Source organism: Saccoglossus kowalevskii, chromosome 7 (assembly GCF_978046115.1).
Source record: "Saccoglossus kowalevskii chromosome 7, keSacKowa6.1, whole genome shotgun sequence".
NCBI classification, from domain to species: Eukaryota; Metazoa; Hemichordata; class Enteropneusta; family Harrimaniidae; genus Saccoglossus; species Saccoglossus kowalevskii.
Genome location: NC_140647.1, coordinates 23,990,666 through 24,014,802, shown reverse-complemented (window position 1 = coordinate 24,014,802; position 24,137 = coordinate 23,990,666). Strand labels below are relative to the sequence as shown.

Genomic DNA, 24,137 nt, shown 5'->3' with positions numbered 1-24,137 from the left:
ATCATTCATACCCTTCGGTGTAAATCACCACCGTCTGTGTTTTTTGCCCTTGGACGGGGAAGCAACATTTAAAGTAACGTACGTCACTGTGATTTCTCGCTGCGTAAACAACCATGTTGCTAGTGGGAGGACATTGGAATTGTGTATTTTGCGACAGCAATGATGCGTTTCCATGGTAACTATGGAGATGGCACTGTTAAATGCTAAACAGATACTGCTTTTTAAAGTAGTCGTCTGCATAGTGAGACTTATACTACTCCGACACGCATACTGTATTACAACAGCATCGAAGCAACAGAGCACAAGGTGTGTTCAACGTAATATCGAGTACTGACATTGTACAAGACTCTACTTCCCGTCCAGCAGCTTTCCTGTGACGCATTGCTCTATACAAGGTACGTTCCCTATGAAGTCCTGGCTGGTTATATTCCCCGCCTTCAGCTTTTTTTGTGTCTTCTCCACCAGACGCGGTATGTCGGCTCTCACATCGCCTGACAACAAAGCTTAATTCTTTGAATGATAACGGGACAATATAACGATGTGTACGAGTACAAACACAATTAATCTATATAAGCTAACATTGCTTTATTTATTTGCGGATAAAACCTTTCCCCCGACATTATATTCATTTAGTAGTCAATGTAACTAAATTTCCGTCATGATCTGCCTCTCGGCAAGGCACGTCGTTTGCACAATATGAGCGATGCTCTGTGGTTACGTCGGTTTCGCCAGTGTCAGAATGTTGAATTGTCTATATTGCAGTATTATGTTTCTTAAAAATAACTGCACAACAACCGTAACCCGTGCTTTATATTTTCAAATTGAGTTTCTGAAAACAAAATTGTTATGGGACAAGAGGCGAGAGGATTTGCTTTACACTTTGATTTTATCTGGTAATCATTACGACAAAACCCTGTTGATTTGTTTATACAATATGTGCAATTAATTTACATAATGTTTGATTGAACACGGTAAAGTACATTAACGATTACGCAAACATGATAATGTTTTTTACGGAGATCGTTATCTTAGTATTTAGGGAGGTTCGATACAATTTCACTTTTGCGATGTGTGTACGATAGGGCGCATAATCAATCTTCGCTAGTTCGAATGTAGGCTCGTGCGAGGGTTAGCATAATTATATCTCAAAAATGTTTTATTATGAGGTATTTTTCTTTCTTTTTTCTGATTATATGTATCGTGTATAACTACATAAATCTCTGTGTAAGACGAATCCAAATCTCAATGATTTTAAGAAATGTACAAATATACTCAAGAATATAGTCGCTACATTCGCTGTTCAAAGTGCGGAAGCGTTTTCACATGGGAAAATGTTCTATCACAAATGTATTAGTGTGACAATTTTAAAAAAGTCGGTGATCCAATTTTTTATATGTAGAAAATATTGTTCTCTACATGCTCCGCCATTATAATGTTTTTTGTAAATATATATATAAGAGTCATATTATACTGTTTTCCGTATAGATCCTAGTTTTTTTATTATTGCTAATAGATTATAATTAACTAATCCCAGTGTACCAAAAATGCGAAAATTTGCAATGTTTTTCTGTAACTGTATCGATCACCCTTCGAGGAATGACGCGCCAGTCAGATTGAAATTCGATTTCCGATTATGACATTTCATGACATTTGTGGTAATTCTGAATACGCGTATAGTTGTCTATTTCTGATTGTTGGTGCAGTGGACGAGGTGAGCATTGATTTTTCGTAAGGTGGATATTTATCACCTAAACATAAAAAGATATAAAAGCACATTAGAACTCGTGACGTGAGTGCGATGTAAATTGACCAGCGTATTGGCTATTCTTATGGAAATAATATTATTGACTGTTTATATTCTCATTCCCCTCCCCATGTTCTGTTATTTGTACAGAGTCACATGTATTATTATTCCACCACCGATGAGATAATTTTATTTTACTGCTTTCAAATACCACTGGTGAGATTAAATGTCATTGCACAAACCTGATATGACGATGTTTCAATGTTGAGTGTGCGGTCACGAGTTGGGGGAGATATGAGCCAAAACTGTCCTCTATTTTGGTGTCCGGTTGTTTCTACAGGATAATTTCTAACATAGAAATTATTATTTTACGTTTCATACTTAAAACCAAACATATTAAAATTCATCTTGGAACAAATATGTGAGCTGATAAAACATCAAAACATGATGCTTCCTGAAAGCGAAATTTGATCAAACCCCTTTAGTAGCTTGCATCGGGGGGGGGGCATATGCACACAATTCTACTTTTAGATCTCCATTTTTACAAAGAGTTCGACTGTTTGTTTATTCTTACAAGCACATTCTAACTATGACGAGAGTGAGGTGTGACTAGACAAATGTCACGGAATAAATTCGATTACATATTTTAAATTCGGTGAACATTTTTCTCATCACAGAAATTCTTGGTATGAATGGCAAGCAAAATTTCTCCCTAGTAAAACTGAAATAACTGGGAATAGGTCGACGAGTCAGTTAATGTTTATTATTATGTACTTTATTTCAGGATAAAAAGCAAACAACAAATCCCATAACAGTGCACAGCGTAGAATATTACAAACAAACCTATTTTTTAAAAATAATAATTTTCTGTATAAAAGACTAATCTTAGAAATAACATACATGTCGGAGCACATTGAATTACTAATAACAGAGTTCTGATTTGTATAGAGACGATTAACGACTGAATAACACATTTTCTAAGTCAGGTATTTGCTCTCATATAAAAACATTTTGTTTGACGCTTAATATCAAGGACGTCATAGAAAAAATCAGCTAAAATACAACCCAAGCAAGTATGAGAAGTGACTACACTCAGTGGAAAATTAGCAATTTTAAGAGAACCTCTACACGGCAAAAATCACATGCACTCAGACTTGTGCAGAAAAAATGTATTCGTTTATTGTGTTACAAATGTAATTTAAAGTATTTTTCAGATTGTTATTTGGAATTATGTACGTTATTCAAACCACCATTATCCACACGTAGAAAGGTTGCTGATTTTTGTTCTCTGCACAAGTGTATACATGCCAATGTAGACTATGCATTTTACAGCGTACTTTTAGATATATTTTTCTTTTTCGTATCCCATCTTTTAGAAATAATATTCGCAAGCATTCTTTTCTTTCACGAGCGTTGTCATGTTTCAATGGGGTATCAAAGCTGGGTGTTAATATAGATCAGTCTATAGTTATCCTTACTGGTCAGCTCACCTGTCTTATTACAAAGTCCGGGAGGGGGCTTGTATTTTCGCCTTCGTCAGTCCGTCTGGAGTGATTTCTCGCAGATGGCTCGACCGATTTTTTTGAAACTTGGCACAAAGACATAGTGGTCAACCATACATGTGCATATGATTCGATAAAATGTGGCCGACTGGTGGCCATTTTGATGCCAAAATTGAGCCAAATTCGGTACTTGTGTGTCCATCGTCATTTTTCAGAGATGGCTTGACCGATTTTGTTGAGACAGAAATGATCAGATATGGTCGATTGGCAGCCATTTGGATTGTTAATCATGGCTTGTGTCTGTCCATTGATATTTCTCAGAGATGCCTTGACTGATTTCAATGATACTAGGTACAAAGACAAAGTGAGGAGGTATACATATTCACATGGATTTATTTCCTGATTTGATAAAAATATGGCTGCCTGGCGGCCATTTTGAATGTCAAAATCCTGTAAAATCTTGTTTTTTGGGTGTGTCCATCATCATTTCTCGAAGATGCTTGGACCGATTTTGCTGAGACTTGGTACAAAGACAGAGTGACCACTGGTACAGATGCACATTGATTTCTTTTTTCAAGGAATCAATTAATGATCTCATTTGCATATTTAATTATTAATTTGAATTCTTGTTGATATCTTGTGCACTAATAGTCCAAATCGGACCAAAGTTGGTATAGACTTACTTGATTTGTCAATATACGATATGTGCTATGCAATATTGGGCTTCAACTTAATCAACAAGCTCATTTGCATATTTAATTAATTTTGAATTATTGTTAATATCTTGTGAATTAATAGTTCATGTATTTGCTGTTTAATATTGACTCAATTGAATTTCTATATTCAATTGATTGAGAATTTTTGTTAAAATTCATGCAAATTTTACTAAATTTAATAGAGATGTCCTAGCTGTTAACTTCGAGTAACATACTTTTGATTTTCAACTTAATCTTCCTACCCGATTTTATACATATACATTCAAATTTTATAACTCATAGCCAACTATAATCACATCTGACAAGTGGGGCTGTGTCATCTTCAGATGACTTGTTCAAAACGATTGGAATAAGAATAGTATTCGTAAAATTACATGATGCTGTAAGACCAACCAAAAACAAAGGCGTTCATTAGCATATTTAAAAAATTCATCGGACACGTCGTGAGGTCCAGGAGATTTACCCAAAGGTAATTTACCAAATGCAATGTTCACTCCAGATGCATACATTTTTCGAAAGCATCTTGTCATCTTCTTTTTGTAGTGAATGGTTTTTTTTATAGAAGTGAAAAGATCATTAAAATGCTCACCCAACCTTTCTGCAATATTAACAGTATCAGTAGAATCGCCGACGTATGTTGAAAGCGACATCGCTTTATCATTAACCGATTATTAACGAATTATTGTCATGTTGTGTTAGCGATGAAGTAAGACTATCAGCACATGCAGTAATTTAAATTTTCTTACAGAATGGGAGGACAAGCTTTACTCATTATATTATAGTACGGACCAGTTCTGGGTTTACCCGATAATACTCATACATTTGAAAGCATCCCTTGCAATATCAGGAGACTCTTTAGCATATATATTCCAGCTCTTCAAAACGTGGCATGGAAAATACATATACCGCTATTATAATATTGAAAACAAATTTGAACAAAAAGTTGTGGATTAATGTATGTGTGGATGTGTACGTGAAAAGACCCCTACTTATTTCAAATTTATCACTTTATATTTTACACGGATTGCGATGAGAGGACGCACATCGAACATCGGCGCGCTGTTCTTCAAATCTGTAGACAATCTCAGAATTTAATGCGGGAGTGAGAGCATTGAACACCGATTGGTCCTTTTAGTATGATGTCACTACAACGTTATGCAAGTTAATTCTTGACGAATGTATTGTATATCAAAGAGACCGAAGGTTATTAACGAATTATTGTCATGTTGTGTTAGCGATGAAGTAAGACTATCAGCACATGCAGTAATTTAAATTTTCTTACAGAATGGGAGGACAAGCTTTACTCATTATATTATAGTACGGACCAGTTCTGGGTTTACCCGATAATACTCATACATTTGAAAGCATCCCTTGCAATATCAGGAGACTCTTTAGCATATATATTCCAGCTCTTCAAAACGTGGCATGGAAAATACATATACCGCTATTATAATATTGAAAACAAATTTGAACAAAAAGTTGTGGATTAATGTATGTGTGGATGTGTACGTGAAAAGACCCCTACTTATTTCAAATTTATCACTTTATATTTTACACGGATTGCGATGAGAGGACGCACATCGAACATCGGCGCGCTGTTCTTCAAATCTGTAGACAATCTCAGAATTTAATGCGGGAGTGAGAGCATTGAACACCGATTGGTCCTTTTAGTATGATGTCACTACAACGTTATGCAAGTTAATTCTTGACGAATGTATTGTATATCAAAGAGACCGAAGGTTATGATAAATATAACAACAATGAAGTCACTTCACGTCGTGTGACCGGTCTTCCTTCATCGGGAACTTTTGTATCTTTTTTTTTCGCTGTCACTTGTCGGACTGATTCGGAGTAATGTCCGGGCCAATAATGCGTCTTTTCACTGCCATATGCCTGATTTATTCCGTGAAAATTATGATACATCGGTTCATTATCTCTTTAATTGACTCTCGGGATTGGACACGCAGCGTTATTCGAGGCGATAACGATTGGCATACTCCTCTATTCATTCGTGTTTTTCACTGATTGACTCACACACCTGTTAAAATGGGACGACGCGTCCGGTGTCGGAAATTCAAGTAGATGCGGTCAAATATTCTATTATCAAGCTTTAATTGCAAACCCGAGAAGCAATAAAAGTAATAATAGATAAACGTCTATCATTCAACTTGGATAGATTGGATATCAGTGGTAAAAACACTGTCACCGAGCTGCCGAGCATAGTCAGACCGGACCTACTTGACAAGCGAATTCACGATTTGTAAAGCGTTAGCGATTTGCAGAAAATTCAATCAATCAGTCATTATATACAAACAGGGGAGAAGAATAAAATATTGAAGTACAATCGATGAAGTGAAGGGTGGTGAAGAAAATAAGCATTTTTCACAAGATCGTATCAACCCTTTTCAAGAATAACGGTGCGTAGCGTCTTATATGCCGTTTCACCTGTTCACGTTTTCCGCGCGTGAGCCGTGAGCCGGTCATTCGTACCCGAAGATAACATAACAGCGCTGTTCGCCGCTGTTGTTTTCAAATGTACATGTATCTGCTCCAGTTAATTATATAATTTGGGGGTAACATTGTCAGAACAGCTTGTATGCTAGTGCTGGTCAGTGAGCGACACCACAGTCCCTCTATAGACACCGAGACAGCCGCATGATGGTTGGCATAAATGTGAACATATGACGTCACAAAATTACGATCACAACTCAGTAACAATTATCATGGCCTCCCGTTGGAAGGAAGTTAATTTTTTTGACATTAATGTCTTGATGACGTCAATACACGTTGATAACAGAAGTATAATATTCCACCAGCATAAAGTCAAAGATTCGATCACCAGACAAACTCTCACTTAAAATCAGTCAAAGTGAATTTTTAATATATTGTACTTCTAGGCAATATAAAAATATTGACATAAAAAAAGTTAGGGGCACCAGCTTAATTTTCGAGAAAATGATGGTTGTATTTTCGTGGATAGTGATATTATGCAATATCTCAAAATCTAGCCTGGTGACATAGGCTGAAAAAATCATATATTGTTAATGAAGGAGTACTTTTTGTTTTCTTGAATTATTTTTAAAATCTGGGTTTTAACATTTTGCTCTATGGAATTGTTCTAAAAATAGCAATTTTTGAAAAAAAATATTAGGACAAATTTCTCGGAATACGTCACTGTAACCCGCGAATAAATGCTGTTTCATGGTGCCATGAGACACGTACTAGCTTCACCATTTTACACAATAAACCAATGAACATTGTCATGTGATTTATGACCAACTTTCTTAAAAATTAATGATTAGGCTTCTATCTTTAAAGGAGAATTATACGGGTATCACCTTTCTTCACAATATTACTATTATATTAAATATCGTGTTTTTATTGACACCATATTACCACGCAGTAAGGTTGTTGGCGTGTTAGTTACTAGTACATTTCAAAATACGTTATTTTTTTTCTAGTGATATACGATGTGGTTAATCAGTCCCGTACTCATAAATAATAAAACAGCAATATCACGGACACTGATCACGCATTGTTGTCTTTGTATATAGTAATTTCCCGGCATAATACTTTTAATATATCAAAATATGACACAGAGTTACTACTACATCCGATAGTCGTCTTTTTTTTTAGACAATTAGAGTTGATGAAAAAAGTCATACTATAAGAAAGGTGTGCCAATGTCGCCGTACAGAATGCTGGTGCTAGTAGGGAGGGGGTATGTTGTTATAACAGCTCTGTGTATACGTCATCACACATATGCAAATTTACCATGAATCAGGTCAAAAGTTTCAAAGATTATGCTACTAGTATTCATATCTCAATGTAGGTTAAAGCGCGGTGGTCGTCGAGCAGCGCGTGTTCGAATTTTATGTAAATAAACAATGTATTTTACACGCGTTGTATACGTCGCTATGAGTCCTATATCGAACAGGACGCGGAGGACCACCGCCCTTTAATTTAAAATTAGCAACTTTCACGTGACTGTTTTATTTTTTTTCACAGAAACATCAATGGAACGATGGTTAACATATAAAACTCGCGTATCACAATCCCGGGGTCACAATTATTTATTCTGGAAAGAGTATGAAAGTGAGAACTTCCCTGAAATCCGTTAATTTTTAAAATCATATTTGAACTCTTCAAACTTACCCTATTTGAAGATTATTTCCTAAATTACCGCGACGAGACCGATAGGACTATGGTATCCCATAATACTCACCTATAACTTTATTTTCCAAAATGATGACACATGTGATGCCCATGAAAACATTATTACACTGAATTTATTGGCATACTTTTAACTGTGCCTAACCGGTCATTTGGAGCTTAGGGACCGGTAATAGCGAAGTTATTATCATTATCGGAATGCCAATTCCAATCGATAACCGACTTTCCGGGGATTACAGTGGTTCGGTGACGGCGATTCCACCTGTGTTTGATTTCGTCAACTCATGAATAGAATCCCTTACGTCACGTCACGTGACTTCCTGCCATGCACTGCATTGTGTTTCATAAACGTTGTCGATATATTCAGCGCAGATAGACCAGTAATTCCATGCATGGGTAACTGGATTATTGGGTAACTGTATTATTACTGTTCTTACGGAAAATGTGTGAAATCTGAAAATGAACGTTGTAATTCAACAGGGATTTGGATGCAAAAATAAAATGATTTGGACGAATACGGAATTTGTTTGTGTTCTGATTGGTGTAAAGCGGTCATGTGTTGAATTGACTTACACAGTTGAACATCATATGACATAATGATTCCAGAAACATGTCTCTGACATACAGAAAAAAAACAAAAACACATTTTTGTTGTTGTTTCCTTGGTGTCCTAATGTTGATTTTTAATTGAATATGCATAATATGATAATGCTCATTGTTTTGATCAAATAGTTTGAATATTGTTATGAAAATCATCTTATTATGAACTCTTGGTGCTTGTGGGGGTGGCAGACGTTAGCAAATGAAAGTCCGCAAAAGTTACGTCGCCATCGTCGTCACGAAGCGACCCACTAGAATGTCGTGCTTAACGCGTTATATGCGGCGCGTGGGTTCGCGACGACTCTGGCGTCACACTGCCACCGAGTCGTGTTCGATATGGATATCATGCGAGGTATTTATCTAGCGTACGTTGCGTGGCGACTGTAGCGCTTTCAGTGTCCGTTGCGATTCCTGGATCAGCCACAACGACAACTATATCTTTCACACGTACTGTATTTAACCTACACACATCCAAGTTAAATATTTTCGTAGTATGAATAACGAAAAACAAGTTCCACTACCTCAATTAGGGTGTATGAGCGCAAAACAAATTACAATGTATCGAAGCAGTGGGAAAAACGTGCCTGAAACGCAAATTGGGCGAACGACGCAAAGGGAATTCACTGATGTGTGGTTGGACGTAATCACGATTCATTTGACGCCACGTTAACGCTAGACAGGTTTGATCTAACATGCAAATCTATATAGCATCACATAGCAGACATTTACATTGTATCGAGTCAAAACAATATAATAAAAAAACGTTCTCATGACACGTACCTGAGACATGACAAATTTGAAATGTGCCTCTTTTATTGGCTTTCGAGTACGTACACTCAGTGACCTAACAATTTACCATCTTCTATGAGAGTGCAATGAACGATCGGATTTCGGGATTGATCAGTTCCCAAAACAAATTCAACTGTGCTTAAAATATTAATATACATAAACATATGTTATACTTAAACATTGCTTGGAACTTGACTGTCTAAAGCATACAGGTGAATCCGATGTACCGATCACCCGTGGACGTACGCAATGAACTTTCAAGTGTGCGTTATATGATTCATTTGAATGGTGGGATACATCTCTGTGATATAACATAAACTTGTTATAAATAAAACGTGGTTTGTACGTAACGAACACATCTGTGCTAGTGTAGTCACATGCAAACCATTATCCAATCATATTAGATCTATTATAATTAAATGCGCATCACGCGCGTGATTAAAATCCGGTGTAGGTATAGACTCTATTTTTATTTTTTTATTTTTTTTATTTATATATTTTGTTATTGTTATTTTTTTATTTATGAATATGTTTGGGTTTTAGTTGCCTCGCTGTTATAAAAAAAACTAATAATAACACTAAACAACTGTCTGTTGGGCGGGCGTTTTTAAACAAAGCTAGCAATCTTGTTTTCACCAAAAAATAGTCAAAAGTAGATCATAAAAGTGGCAATGTGTCAAAGTCACAAATACTATATTGTGTTGGCTCTGGAACGCAGAGAATACAAACGAAAGAAGCGAGCTTCCATGGCTTACTTTGATTGTTACCGGTGGATCCGGTATTTTGACCAACCCCGATCGTACTACTTTTGACATACCAATACACAGTGATCAGGCGGTCAAATGTCATGTAACACCCCTACAAAAGCATGTATGCGTCAGCTAAAATTGTGAAACAAAAAAATAACAACACTCGTTTAGAACATATCTCAATTTGAGTATGTGAGGTCATACGTACTCTTTTTAAAAAAAAGAAATACTAGAGTTATATATAGTGAAATGGAGATTTGTAAGACAGTCCATACATTTTGATGAAATATGCATTGGCGAAACTATGTGCTTTTGTTGCGATTGTTTGAATTTTTCGTTTCTCAAGGCATAATGTATGGACGAATGATCATATAGACGATATTCAGCAATCATCAAATATACTTTGCCAAATTGAGTGATTAATTATGTAGAACTTAATACCTACAAATGTTATCAATTTCATAAAAGTGCCCACACAGATTGTCCGCATGTTTTATAATATTTCCAATATCAATTCGATAGTCATCAGACTTACGTGTTTCAAACCAGTGGAGAAATCTCCTCCGATAAACCCTTGTTAATTTCAGTAATATAAAACCATCACATGGTTATTTTGTTTCTTAAGGACTTAGGGGAATATTATGTGTATCGTGGTTGACCTCATGATGAATATTAGATTGGAAACAATAATTCAACCTCCTGGTTTGATCATAACTTTTTCCAGGGTTTATTTCAATTTCATAAACAAACAAACAAACAAACTAGTCACTGTCCAATCTAAAGTATACATCCCACTCATTTCGCTTACTGTAACTACAACCGTGGATAACATAGCATGTTAGTTACAAGCACATGACGCTTCTTGATACGCCTGCACAAGTAATCAATACTGCCTTTGTGTTTTGTTTACCACCGTTACTAATTTTGGCGACGGCGGTTCCCAATTTCACGCGTCTGTAGTTGACACAGACAAATTAACCATGCAGTACGTGTGTATGGCATATGTGTCTCCTATCCTCAGGGCGGACATCCGGGCATTTTCACCGCCTGGCAACCTGCGGCGGTGAAAACAAAGGCCAACAACTCACAGAAAACGGTACTTTGGGATGATTGTTGAGTCTCCTCTGAACAGTGTAACAAGATTAGCTCTACGTGTGTAACATATATAAATTTGGTTGTTCGGGATTACTTCAAAGTTGAGTTTGTGTTGTTTTCTCGAATTTTCACCGGCTCGACCGGCGCTCCACAGCAGCGCGCACAGAGCCCCTAGAAATGCATGTACAGTGTGGTGCGCGTCGTAGCAACGTGGAACGTCTTGTGACGTAGCTCCGCCCCCGAGGATATAACCAGTACGTATCCAAAGCGAACACGTACACGCAGCACCAATGGCGCGCGCCTTCGTGTCCTCAGTTGTAAATGCATATAACGCAGTAAGTATATACTCCCACCCGATTTCAATAGAACGGGATTAAAACAACTCGGCTTCAATCTACGTAACCAAGGTATTCGGAACAGTAAGCGCGATAGCAGAGGAGAAAGAAACGCCTTTCAAGGAACAAACACAAGTCACGTAACTCTCTCGCTTTCAACGAGATCTCGGTCAGTTGCGGGTAAACATACTTTTAAGGATGCAGTATACTTAACAGGGATGTTATAATTAGGCTTGATATTTTCATATAATTGTTCTGAACTATAGTAAACTATATATTTTATTAAAGTTTTTATTTCACACTTCTTAAAATTCGGGGTCATTTCGGTAGTTACTTTAATTTGGAGGTTCCTATGAGCATGTATTCTTCACGGCGGTAAAGCTGTCCAATCGATCGGCACCCCTCATTCGTACCCCTCTCCTGTCGAGGAGTACAAACAAACTCGCGAGCACTGCGTTTCACTGAACCATCGATTCGACAATTATAAATGATTAACAAGTCCACGAGAATGCTCTCCAACAAATTGACTAGCCAGGTAAGCCGGAAATTAGAGTGAACAGTCTAATCCTCTAGACCATGTTTATTTCGTGGCGGAAATGTGCGTGTAAGTATAATAATCTCGGGAGATGGATGAGTATCCGTTCATTATTTTAGAAAACAACGTATTTATCGTTCAACCGCGGTCAGCTAGCGGATATACAACATTAGTTAGTTATTTTATCTTGGTTATAACTGTCTTCCTTGAATCCCAGTGATTACAATTTATAGAAAATATCCACCTTTCACAGTGTTTCCTAATTTAGTATAACACACAACTTTTTTTGTGCGTGAATCATTAATGTGTATTAAATTTTGTTGCAATTATACAAATCATACAGACTGTTAAAATTAAATCAATGCGCAAGAAAGCGTCTCTGTCGTCATGTCGCGTCCTCTTTAATATGCGACATTTACAACGCATGTGAAATTAAAGGGTGGTAGTCGCCGTGCCACGCATGTGCGAGATATATGGGTCTCACATAAACAAAGATGGCGACTTTGGTTGTTGCGCAGATCAACAAGTACAAACTGAGACGTTACCAAGCTTTAATTAGGTATTTTTTTAGGTGATGGGAAGGTCAAACCTCATACTTGTGATTCCCATTAGAAGAGCGCATTGGATTGTGTGAAAATCAATGTTTATCAACACAAATGTTGCACATGCGCAGCGTGGCGACCACCGCGCTTTAATTGTTTGTTTACACGTGATTCGAACGCACACTGCGTTTCGACTAGGACCGTTATAAGTCTTTCATATGCATATTGTAATTCGAAAATTTAAAAAATAAACATGTTTACAAAACCGACAATCAGCTCTAAAATTAGACTCCAAGTGCGTATTGTATTGTATTGTTCCGTTAGTGCTTGATGCTGGTGATTCTGAATAATGAGCTGATAAGTTGAATCTTGAGACTATATCAACACTAGTGAATCTTTCTAACCAAGAATATATGTTAAATAACAAGACTGTTGACATGCTTATGACGTCAAACATGAACGCTGGTTGGTGATGTTGTGTGAATCTAAAAACGAATATTTGTAATAATTCTACCTTTGCATCATAATCATAGCTTCACGTGTTCTGGTTGGATTTCATGTGCTCTTGGTATATTTGCTCAAATTCTGTCTCACTCCGAGAATCAAGAGTCAATGCAAAGTTATTTACAAGACTGCACCTGATTGGCTACATCAATCTAAGACCTAACAGTTAGACCAATCAAATATACCAACTCAATTGTCACACCCGGCGTCACCCTTTTATTATATGCATGTGTTCGGTGAATTAGACAAATTATAATAAAATGTCTAATGTTCAAATCTGAACACAATGTCAAATACGATGCTCAATTCGCTACAAAAAAAAAATCATTATGAATTATAAAAAAAAACATTCTTTTAAAAAATTATTTCACCACAATGTGCACACCTGATTATTGTTTTGCACTGGCTTGTAATTAACTTTCAATTAAAAATACGTACCAACATTAATCATCATTATATTTTTAAATTACGTGGTCATTCATAATAAATTTATAACTGTTTATATTTGAACGGACCGTGAATCTAATCACAGATCAACCATTAAAAGTTGTTTCATTGGATCTTTGCAAAAAAAATTTACAATTCATGTATCTGCTTCGTAAATAAATAAATGTATGCAAAATAAAAATTACAGAATATGAAGAGACATCGTTGTTTACAAACAGGCGTCTACCCATGAGCCTTTGCGTTTTTAGCGTGCGTTGGTATCGTCGCTTGGGACTCAATTATCGCGCGTGCGCAGGTGACGACCCCTCCGCTTTTAGTAACACTGCGTGAAATGTCCCAGAATGAAAGAAAACAAATTTATAGTCAACTCATAAGTTGACTGATATTCCTTGTTGTGCAGTTTTCAATTCGAATTCAACAGTTTTAATACCAATTGTAAATATACAATGGCTTTACAATCTCAATACTACTAGTATTACCCTTAAAGCGCGGTGGTCGTCGCGCAGCGCGTGTTCAAATTTCATGTAAACAAACAATGTATTTTACACGCGTTGTATACGCTAAAGCTACAGCTTGGAAGAATTAAAAGAGTAATGCGCTCTTGACACTACTAGTATTATGTGACAAATTTGATGGTGGGATGCATTATGGGAAATATAGCGACCAAATTCTAATGCTTTTTAGCGCTTCCATCTCTACATTTGATTGCATGACCCACAAATCATGGCCAATCTTTTTCTCCCGGCAACGCGCGCAATTTAAACCATCAAATATTTCACGAAATAGTCCCAAGACCCTAATAAATCTTCCCGATTGTAACTATGAAAAGGTGTGTTTTGTTTTCATCGTGAAATCATTGAAGGGTATGATTCATAAGTCGATGATATCACTTGTTAGGTAAAGTGCACTCAAACCTCTGGGACACTTCCGGTGTAATAAACAAAATTATCATTGACGAGGCTAATGGATTTCTGATTGTTAGTGTTAAGGTTGCTAGATATAACACCTCGTCAACTTCAGAGCATGAGGTTCGCTTGACAAAGCTTAAAATGCATCGGCACTCTTTTTTCACTTGCAAGTGATTTAATGTATAACATTAGAATATAGCGTAAATGTTATGCATTTGGCGTTCATATTTCGGCGACGGTCTTTAAAAATTAATACTAATGACACAAGAATGACAAATAGAAATCGGAGAAAAAAAATAGATAGTTACAGCTACTGTCACTTTAACAGTGGTTGCTATTTACGAATCTACCATCACACATTTTTCAACTAAATAAATAGTGTTAGGCCGTCCGTTTAAACGCGTCGGTACTATTTTAATTTCAGAATGACCATCAAATGTTATTTCCACTAATTTTTGTCAATTTTTCCGATCTACAATATTCATCTGCCAAATAAATTGTTTAAACGTTCGCAATTATTGAGTATTTCTTGAAACTTGAAAACAATTCACGTAACCACTATTTTAATACCCTTACTTTTAATTAATCTTTATCTTTTTTTCTCCTGAAAGATGGAACTGAGCAGACCACAACTCCTTTGCATCGTGGCTATCTCACTGCTGCTGTTGAGTACCCATCTAAGCTACGGTTATCCTAGCAACGAACAAGACGTTGGTGATGAGGCTGGCATGGTGATGGACGATAAGCGTGCGGGTAGGCACTTCAAACACAAGCCAGACGGTATGTGCCCGAACAACTGCCAAGGATGCTGCACTATTAAGTGCCTTCTCTCGAAATGTCGAAAAATACTGCCGTTCTAGATACTATGGCAACGTAACTAGATAGAAGATATAGTGGTTGCTTCTTAAACTTTGGAATTATTATTACTTCAGCGTCAGTGTGTCTATCTATCTTCATCCGAGGCGCAGTCACCCGGGCAACCACATCACGTTGGCAACCAGTATAACTGAAAACAGCATCGCAATGAGTGACATTATTTCTCACATCGCTTACGTTTATTTTTTGTCATCACCTTTTTTGTATTTATATATTTTGTATGGTGCCGCTAAACGTAATGTTCTAGTTAGTACCTCGTTAATAATACCTGTAATTAGTTGGTTGTAATAAAATTACGGTGATACCCGACAGTTGTTGTTGTTGTTGTCGTATTATAGTCGTGTAATGATTGCCCTCTAACTAGAATCATTCTCAAAGTACTTGGATGTTCCGATGCGATGCGCCAATACTGCGGAAGTAAAAATGATTGAAAACCCCAATTAAAATCAGATCAGGCCGTGGATCGTAAAGCTGGCTTGAAAACATAGTTACCATAAATTCCCACGGGCGCTTGGCATGTTTCATCAGTGAATTTTGCTCCAAAGTCGGTTGTTTATCCGACTTTTAATTGCTAGTATGTCCTATCTAGTATGTATAGGTATGTGATGATATACATATCTCAATGATCTCGTAAACAAGCTGAACAAGCTTTACTAAGTCGGGGCTTGCAAACACCGTAGCTGGCAAAACACAGTGCCCTCTGTAGACGAACGAAGTGATACAATTGGTATAATAATTTAACGTCAAAATTACAGCACTGGTTTTATTTTATTATTTGATACATTTTCAACGAATTCTTTACCACAGTGTTAAGGGAAGGTAGAAAACTATTCAATTACACCAAGGGAGCATTTCTCGTGCACATTTCCTGTTATGTTGGTTTCGTATACAACCGGGGACAGAATAGTGTGTCCGTTACATGTCAGTGTCTCCGGATTCATGCAATATACGAATGATATATACTGAGACATGTCATCTCACTTTCCAACTAGTTCATTAGCCAGGGCAGAAAAATGGCTAATCGGTACCTTATTGGGCAGCAAACGCTACCAATAATTTTCTGGGAGCATTTTTAGTGTAGAATACGAATATGGTGAATTTCCAATTTTGCTTCTCGTTTATATAATTTCAAACTGGCCGACCAATTAAAAAAAATTGTATTATTTTCATTTACATGATGCAGTGTATTAAACTATATACATGTGTAGACGAAACATGGGAATTTCTTTATTAGAATACATTAGAATTCAAATATCTGGACGGAAATATTTTGCCGTAATTAGATTCTAGCTGCATCATATAGAACGGGAACAGGAAGAACCAAAAAACCCATCCTACCGCAAGTAGAGAAAAGTTATTGTGTAGATTAACATGCCCAGTCTTTTTGGTGGTATCTATATGAAATAAAACATGTCATAAAATAATTATCATTTATCGCTTTGGGGAAAATAAAACTAAATTTAGACAACAACCAGTTGGGTATGATGGCATGTGATGAGCGGGCTGCAGTTGTATCAATCTGATTAAAATCTGATGTATAGTACGGCGTGTATTTTATTTTATTTTATATATTTATTTATTTATTTATTTATTTTACTTTTACTATTTTTTTAAAATTCTTTTCTTCATTGTTTTATGTATTTTGTTATGTATTTGTGATTTGGTATTTATTTAACTATCGCCACATACATCGCCATTGTGGGCTTTCGCGATTACAAAAACTCTTAGAAAATCCCAGAAAATAAATGATGAATTGAAATAAAATAAAGTAAAGTAAAAAAAAATGTATAATAAAAAAAAATAATAAACACAAATTTAAAAAAGCCCAAACTAAGATCTTATTTTAATCAGATTGCTGTAGTATTAGAATCCCGAGTGGTAAACGAGAAAGATAGGCTTTAAGATTCAAGTGAAGCGCTGTTGAAAATTCCATATTATTAGTAAGGTTCTGCACTTGGATATTATGTGAATTGTCAACACCTATATCTTCATGACATACGCCTTGATACGCGGTTCATAATGTCACATAAATTACTTTTTATCTGGTTAATTTAGACATTCAACATGTTAATTTTCACCCAATTTGCCATTTCTATTTCTAAATTAATCGCTTGTTTTCATAAGAGTTAACATGTCTGGCGAGTGAATTTGGTTTGGTTAAGCCAACGGTAGCATATATATAACACAAAATCAGTACCTTTCTGAAGAGTTTAGTCTAGAGCCATTGATTATATCAAAAGTACCGTGACAGTTTTTTCTGCTTCCCGAAATATGAGTAAGGACTCCCCTTACTCTTGGAGAACTCGTGCCGTTATATGTCACGCTGGGAGAACACTGCCTTTACCAACCAAGTCAGACAACGACTGGGCAATTAGCAGATGAGTCCTGTCTTTCATTTTTGCTGATGCCTTTGTTAAACCAACGTGTGAACCTTGTTAGTGATGAGAAGCTGCTTCAAATTCATTTTAAGACAATGGATTTAGACAATATCCAGGTATGCAGAGTGGTTGATTCGAGAACCCGACTATGTCTGTTACCAAGTTATGGTATATTTTAACAAGAATAGAATCAAACTGTTCTATCTAAAAACATTATGAATATTGTTAGGGAAATATTAGCTCGAGCAATAACAAACATGTTCTATTTCGCCCCAAAAATGTTGCTTCGTAGCACTGTCCATAACCCCCTCCCCTGTTTGATCTTCTATTGGAGCGGCTAAGGTGAGCTACCAGGGGCAGGTATCGTAAGTTGTAACAATACCTCGTATAATATACCTGACAGCCCGACTCGCATATTAGGTAACACAGTGTCTCAGGGAATGTACAGGCATCTATGTGGTACCACAAGACTAACATTCTAGGGTGTTTTGCCACTTTCTTTTTACTTATGTGCGGCTCCAACCACAATTCTGGCTGTACCATTCGGCGTTCGCTTATATTTAATATTTAAGTCCACATTCAATTGGCCAGTGGTGGCGCTGTTCTATACTTCTTATGCCGCTAATTCATAACATGACGACGACGACGATGACGATGACGATGACGATGACGACGGAGTTTTGCGCTGTGGCAGCAGACTTCACAACGCAGATGTGAACTTTACTACTAAATTTCCTGCATTGTTACCAAGCAAACATTACTTTACTACGCTACTTGTCCGCCGCGAACATGAACGTCTACACCACAGTGGTACACAGGCTGTCGTGACTGCTATTCGTCAACAATATTGGATTACGAACATCAGACAGACTGTTAATTACATTATTCGACGCTGTGTCACCTGTAAGCGAGTCGACGGTAAACCCTACAATACGCCATGACACTTGAGGCGGGAACCAGACAACCGGACAGTACTGTTAAATCTCCGCCCCCAAGACCGCCGAGGAAAGCTGCAATAGCAGCGCGAAAGTTTGTCCGTGACATTATAAAGGACTTGTAAAATATATTTGAACACTTGTCACAATTTTGAATAATTTATATATACCTTGAGTTTTTTAAACGTGTATTGTGTTATTGATTTCTCTCAGGAAAATATTTGATCTGTGAATCAGAATATTTCTTGTGCCCGCCCCCAGTATGTGGGGAGATTCATTTCAATTATTGATCTTTTATTCATAACCATAATCTTCGTATTTCATTTTTTGCATGTAATGCTATGAGAAACTAGCACACCCAGTTGTAATTTGGCCAATATGTGTTCCGAACGTCGGAGTAAACACCGTATTCGTAATCGGGCAATGAGAACGCCTCCCGCCCTACAAATTGTTACTTGACGCGATATTGACAATTGGCAACATTGTATGTTTTTGCGCTCGTTTTGAGCAGTTGCTTTCCAGTTGTTTACGAGTTAACATCTGTATTACGTTGTTGTTGAAGAATAAACGAGATTGAGTTCCAGTTACATGACGTGTCCGTTTCAGTGTTCACTTCCGTGACTGAGAAGATCCGAACCTTCCCTTCCCCCACAGGGCTCGAAGGATACAATGCGTTTCAAATCGAATGTGGAATTAAATAATATAAGCGAATGGTACAGTCAGAATTGTGCACATATATAAGATACATTTAGACATAGTTATTTAAAATAAATGTATTTTATTGTCATTATTCAAACAAATCGTCAACATTTAAAAATTGTCATCAATCATGGCTTATCTCACACTTTTACCTACCGCCCTTGACACAAATTGCAGGTCACGTGTTCTATATGGCGAACACCTTGGTCAGCTTGGAATGTGTCATACCCCGTCTCAATCTCCCAGGCAGAGTTCTATTTCTACGAATATATACTTTCTGGGAAGGAGAATGACCCCGTCTATTAATATGGAAAGCTGGGTGAAAGCGTCCTACATTCGAACGTTTTCAAAAAGCGCGCGGCCACGTCTTGTACGCGCTAGACGTACGTTTTCTAAAACTCAGAGTCTGAGCAAGACGCAAAACCACTATATCATGTATATGTACGAGTTCGAGTCAAAACATGTCACCACCGACGGTAATGCTCGTAATACTGTTTTATCATTTCTAGAATGTTACTAATAACTTATTTTGTCCAAGAAGGAAAATATTCATGTATTATTTCTAGTATTGTATTAACCCAGGCACTTTTGCCTACCGCCCTTGGTTGGGCCAATCAAATTGTCGTTGTTGGCGTAATTTGATTTGACGTCATATTTTGAGTTTTCGGTATTTTGATCTCATGTACTATAATATCGTACTAGGTTACGGTATATAACCTCGGACATTCTAAAACGCTTATTGTTCAATTCAGGAAAGCCTTGATACAATGATATATCAAAGGTGGGTAAGAGATAATGCTATGTAACTGACAAGCGGGGAAACCACATGGGCTTGTCAACTGACGATTACAAGTCCCCGTGGGTGAAGGTACTCTCCGTGCATCGACTGAGTTGGACGTTGGTGGTGTTCATGCCAAACTGATGTTCGGAGATGATAGCAATAACAATCTTAAAATCACGTAATGGGGATTCATATTACATTTGTCATGAATTGTGTCACTTATGGTTAGCTTTCAACAGTTTTCTGAACACTAATTGATCTAAAAAAGATCATTTACAGTAACTTTTCGATTATTTTTCCAAGCTCTTGCTCGTAATTGTCGAATCAATCACTAATCATAAATACCCCACCTTATAGTGATTTATTCACCATAATACTTTTTACCATAGAAACACTTGCAGCATGGATATTTGAACTATATATTGTAAAAAAACATGGGCCATATCAGAGGTACATTACTTGGGGTTTGTAACTACGGTGACATGATACCAAGATCCCGTCACAATCTCGCTCTCACATAAGCGTTCCAACTCAGAAAAATGCGAATGCGCATGCCCGAGGTAACTAGGATACTGGGATGTCACAATACAGTACTATGCGAGTTGCAAACCCCAAGTAATATACCTCTGGTCATATGTTTTTTGTCTGAGTTTTTCGAGGAAAGGAAATCTCGCGATAAGGGCACGTGTTCTTGTGGCAGTAATTAACTATCAGTATAATTTATTCACAGTTTGGAAAGAATCGAACGGTAACTAATTTTTCATTTTCCAGGCATCGACAGATTTCAACCGTTGGTCGTGTGGTTGAGGCCTTGAGGGTGCAGTACCAGTTATTTGGCGCGTTTAGTCGATGCTTGGAGAATGTTAATTGAGGGTCGACAAGGGGTATTTTCGTAAGCTGTAAACAATTGTTTTTATTTTCGTAATAATGCAATTTAAATAAATGAAACACGTAAATTCGTAGACATGGGCAAGGTGAAAAATGTAATCAGCTATTTTATTCGTCTGTAATTTGTACTAAGATTTTGTTTCTTGTAGCGTATAAAGCATTTTCCACATTAAATGTCGTAATTCGTACGCAATTTCCAATTTTGATTCTTAAACACAAGTTATCAAATTATATTATAAAAATGTAATTAGGAATTTGCTTTATCTGTAAAGTGTAAAACTTATTTTTTACTGTAAATGGAACTTTCATTTTATTTACTGTAAAAATGTAAAATGTCTTTTTAATTTCCTGTAACCTGTACCAATTATCCCCCCTTGCCCCCTCCCCTTAATTTTTAGGGCTAAGTACATATGTCTAATGATTTCGATAACGATGACGCGTAGACGCGCGCGTGATTTACTGCAGGCGTTCGAATGAGAATACTGCCGAACGCTAGCGCGTGCCGGAAGCGCGTATTAGGTCGTTATTTAAATGTCATCTCTAGTACTCTCATTTTAATGTTCTACTTGCAAAAAACTATTGTACAATCAATGAAAATTTAAAAACATTATGGGTCCTGCGAAATATTTACTCTTCTATGGAGTTGCGACATCGCTTGTGCTCACCTCTCGCCCGGTTGATGCGTACCTACGACAGCCATTGCTGCCATCACGAATGCTAAGATCAAGTAGCATCTTGCTCCCCCGAGCAGGGAAGAGAATAAAGCGACAGGGAAATTATGGCTACCATCCGACAAATTACAATGCAGAGGGATACGAACATGGTTTACCGGTAAATACCGTAGATTCTCCTATCGCGCAAGACGCGATTGTAGACAATCAGTACGAATCGGATGGTCGCCTAAAACCAATCAGTATCAACAATGATTTTGACTACAACTACAATCAAGGCGGCACACCAAATCAATATGGGAATGCCCAAGTATACGACCCCGTTAACGACTATGCACAAAACAACTGGAACCAGATAAGTAAGTGCTATGAAATAATAAATAACTAGTAGCTGGGAAAATTCATTCGTTACATATATTAAATCTCAGGTCTGAGATTATAGTGAATTGTGAATGTTTTGAAAGCATACAAATAGGGAAAACCAGAGGCGAATTATTTGAATTTTCGGCCCCCTATAGTGACCATGGAGGGGCCTCACGAATGTTTCGATAACTGATAACGGCTAACGGTAATTAACGACCTGCTTGCTAGAACCGAGACCACAAACAGGCCGCCAACTAGCGCTAGCGCCGAGTTGTTTTACTTTTAACGAAATAATATTACAAATTTTGGCGTATTTTAGGTGTTTTTTTTTTTTTTTTTTTTTTTTTTTTTTGCAACACCATTGCGAGATGTAATATTAATGCCTTTATTGAAATTATATCCTGTTCAGGATCTGGATTTTTAAAATACAATAAACTTTCAGATACATACAATATGGCAAGACAAAATACGAAATACGTGTGTTACGTAACTCTTTTTTGTATAGAAGGACAATAGACCAATGACGTGTAAAAATGGCACCAGATTCAACCTCAAAAGAAAAAAAAAAGTACTTTCTCAGTAAAAACTTCTTTTCTGAAATCTAATAATGGCTTGTATTTGTTTAATTCAAGACAACGAGCAAAACTACAATTATAACGATCTAGTGGGCCGTCCGACAGGACAGCCATTCCGTGACTCGCAATTCACACCACTTGGTGCTGGCGAACCCATTGGGCCCGATGTTGTTAAGGACAGGATGGCGAAAGATTACGCTGCCTATTTCAGTGACTTCGATGGTAAGTTTAAAATCACGTGCGTGATTATCATATTTGCTGAACGTAGTTTCAAAGTGTTTTGTCTCGTTATAAACGAAGTTATTCATCGCCGGCCGGCGTTAACAATTTATATATCGCCATCTATCGGCAGACACTTATCAAAAAATACGTTTGTTTTTATTTCAGACACAATAGCTTTTGAGCAGCCGAAGGTGTACGACAATTGCTGGCTGCAGGCCATGTTAGCAGTGGAATGGGGCTTCTCACCAAACTGTAACGAAGATGGCTCATATGGTCCTAAACAATGTTTGAAAAAAAGGTCAGCTTAATAGACCGCTTTCTCAGAAGTAATTAGACTGGGTGCAAGCACAACACCTGCCTTTTTCATGGTGCAAATACAAACATGCCAGTCTGTTGATATTCATTAAAAAAAATAATATTTTTTTCATGTCAATTGGTACACCCGCAAGTTTACGATACACCCCAAAACAGTATGCACTCATATGCCTGTAGAATGCTGTATGTTCGACTTCCTGGAAAGTAGTCTTTTAAAATTTTATATCTACTGTGCATGTTGCTGCACATATGTGCAGTGCATTCTGGGAGAAAACGTCCTGTTGTATATAACAGAAGGCTCATTATTATTAATACTGGTTTGGCATCCCACTACATTGACATTGGTGTCCAATACACTGGTGTAGTTCTTCATGTGTCCTGCATCACAAATATGGCATCTTTTCATTCTCACTGTTCTGTAACAGTGGCATCCTACTGCTCAGACTATTGTGCCATTTCAGCACTTTCATACCAGTTACACATTATACTCGATATATAACACACATGTTTATTTCTTACCTTGACAGATGCTGGTGTACCAGCCTAGCCGGTGAAAAGTTACATAATAAAGGCGGGAAAAACAACGACGGATTCTATTATGCCGTGGATGCACTGTTATTGAGATGCAATCAAAACTAAGACACTTTTAGAATATTCAATTAATTTTTAAAATAAAACAATCTCACAAAATCAATGAAAACATGCATGTTTAATGTGTGAATGAATGAATCCGATGTTGGTGCCGGGGATGGAATGTGTTCGATTAGCTTAATTATTATTTTGACAAAAGTGAAA

At 37.0% G+C, this 24,137-nt stretch overlaps 1 protein-coding gene and 1 long non-coding RNA gene across 2 annotated transcripts; both read left to right on the top strand.

Annotated features, from left to right (window-relative positions):
• Window positions 1-228: 228 nt before the first annotated feature.
• On the top strand, window positions 229-15,824 carry LOC102805437 (uncharacterized). Its single transcript, XR_438480.2, has 2 exons — window positions 229-395; window positions 15,251-15,824. It is a non-coding gene; the product is annotated as an uncharacterized LOC102805437 (long non-coding RNA).
• Window positions 15,825-22,782: 6,958 nt separating this feature from the next.
• LOC102807807 (uncharacterized) lies at window positions 22,783-24,042 on the top strand. The gene is made up of 3 exons (XM_006821012.3): window positions 22,783-23,027; window positions 23,193-23,325; window positions 23,870-24,042. Exons 1-3 carry the CDS (start codon window positions 22,838-22,840, stop codon window positions 23,979-23,981), a joined length of 435 nt encoding a protein of 144 aa, XP_006821075.2. The 5' UTR covers window positions 22,783-22,837; the 3' UTR covers window positions 23,982-24,042.
• Window positions 24,043-24,137: the final 95 nt, after the last annotated feature.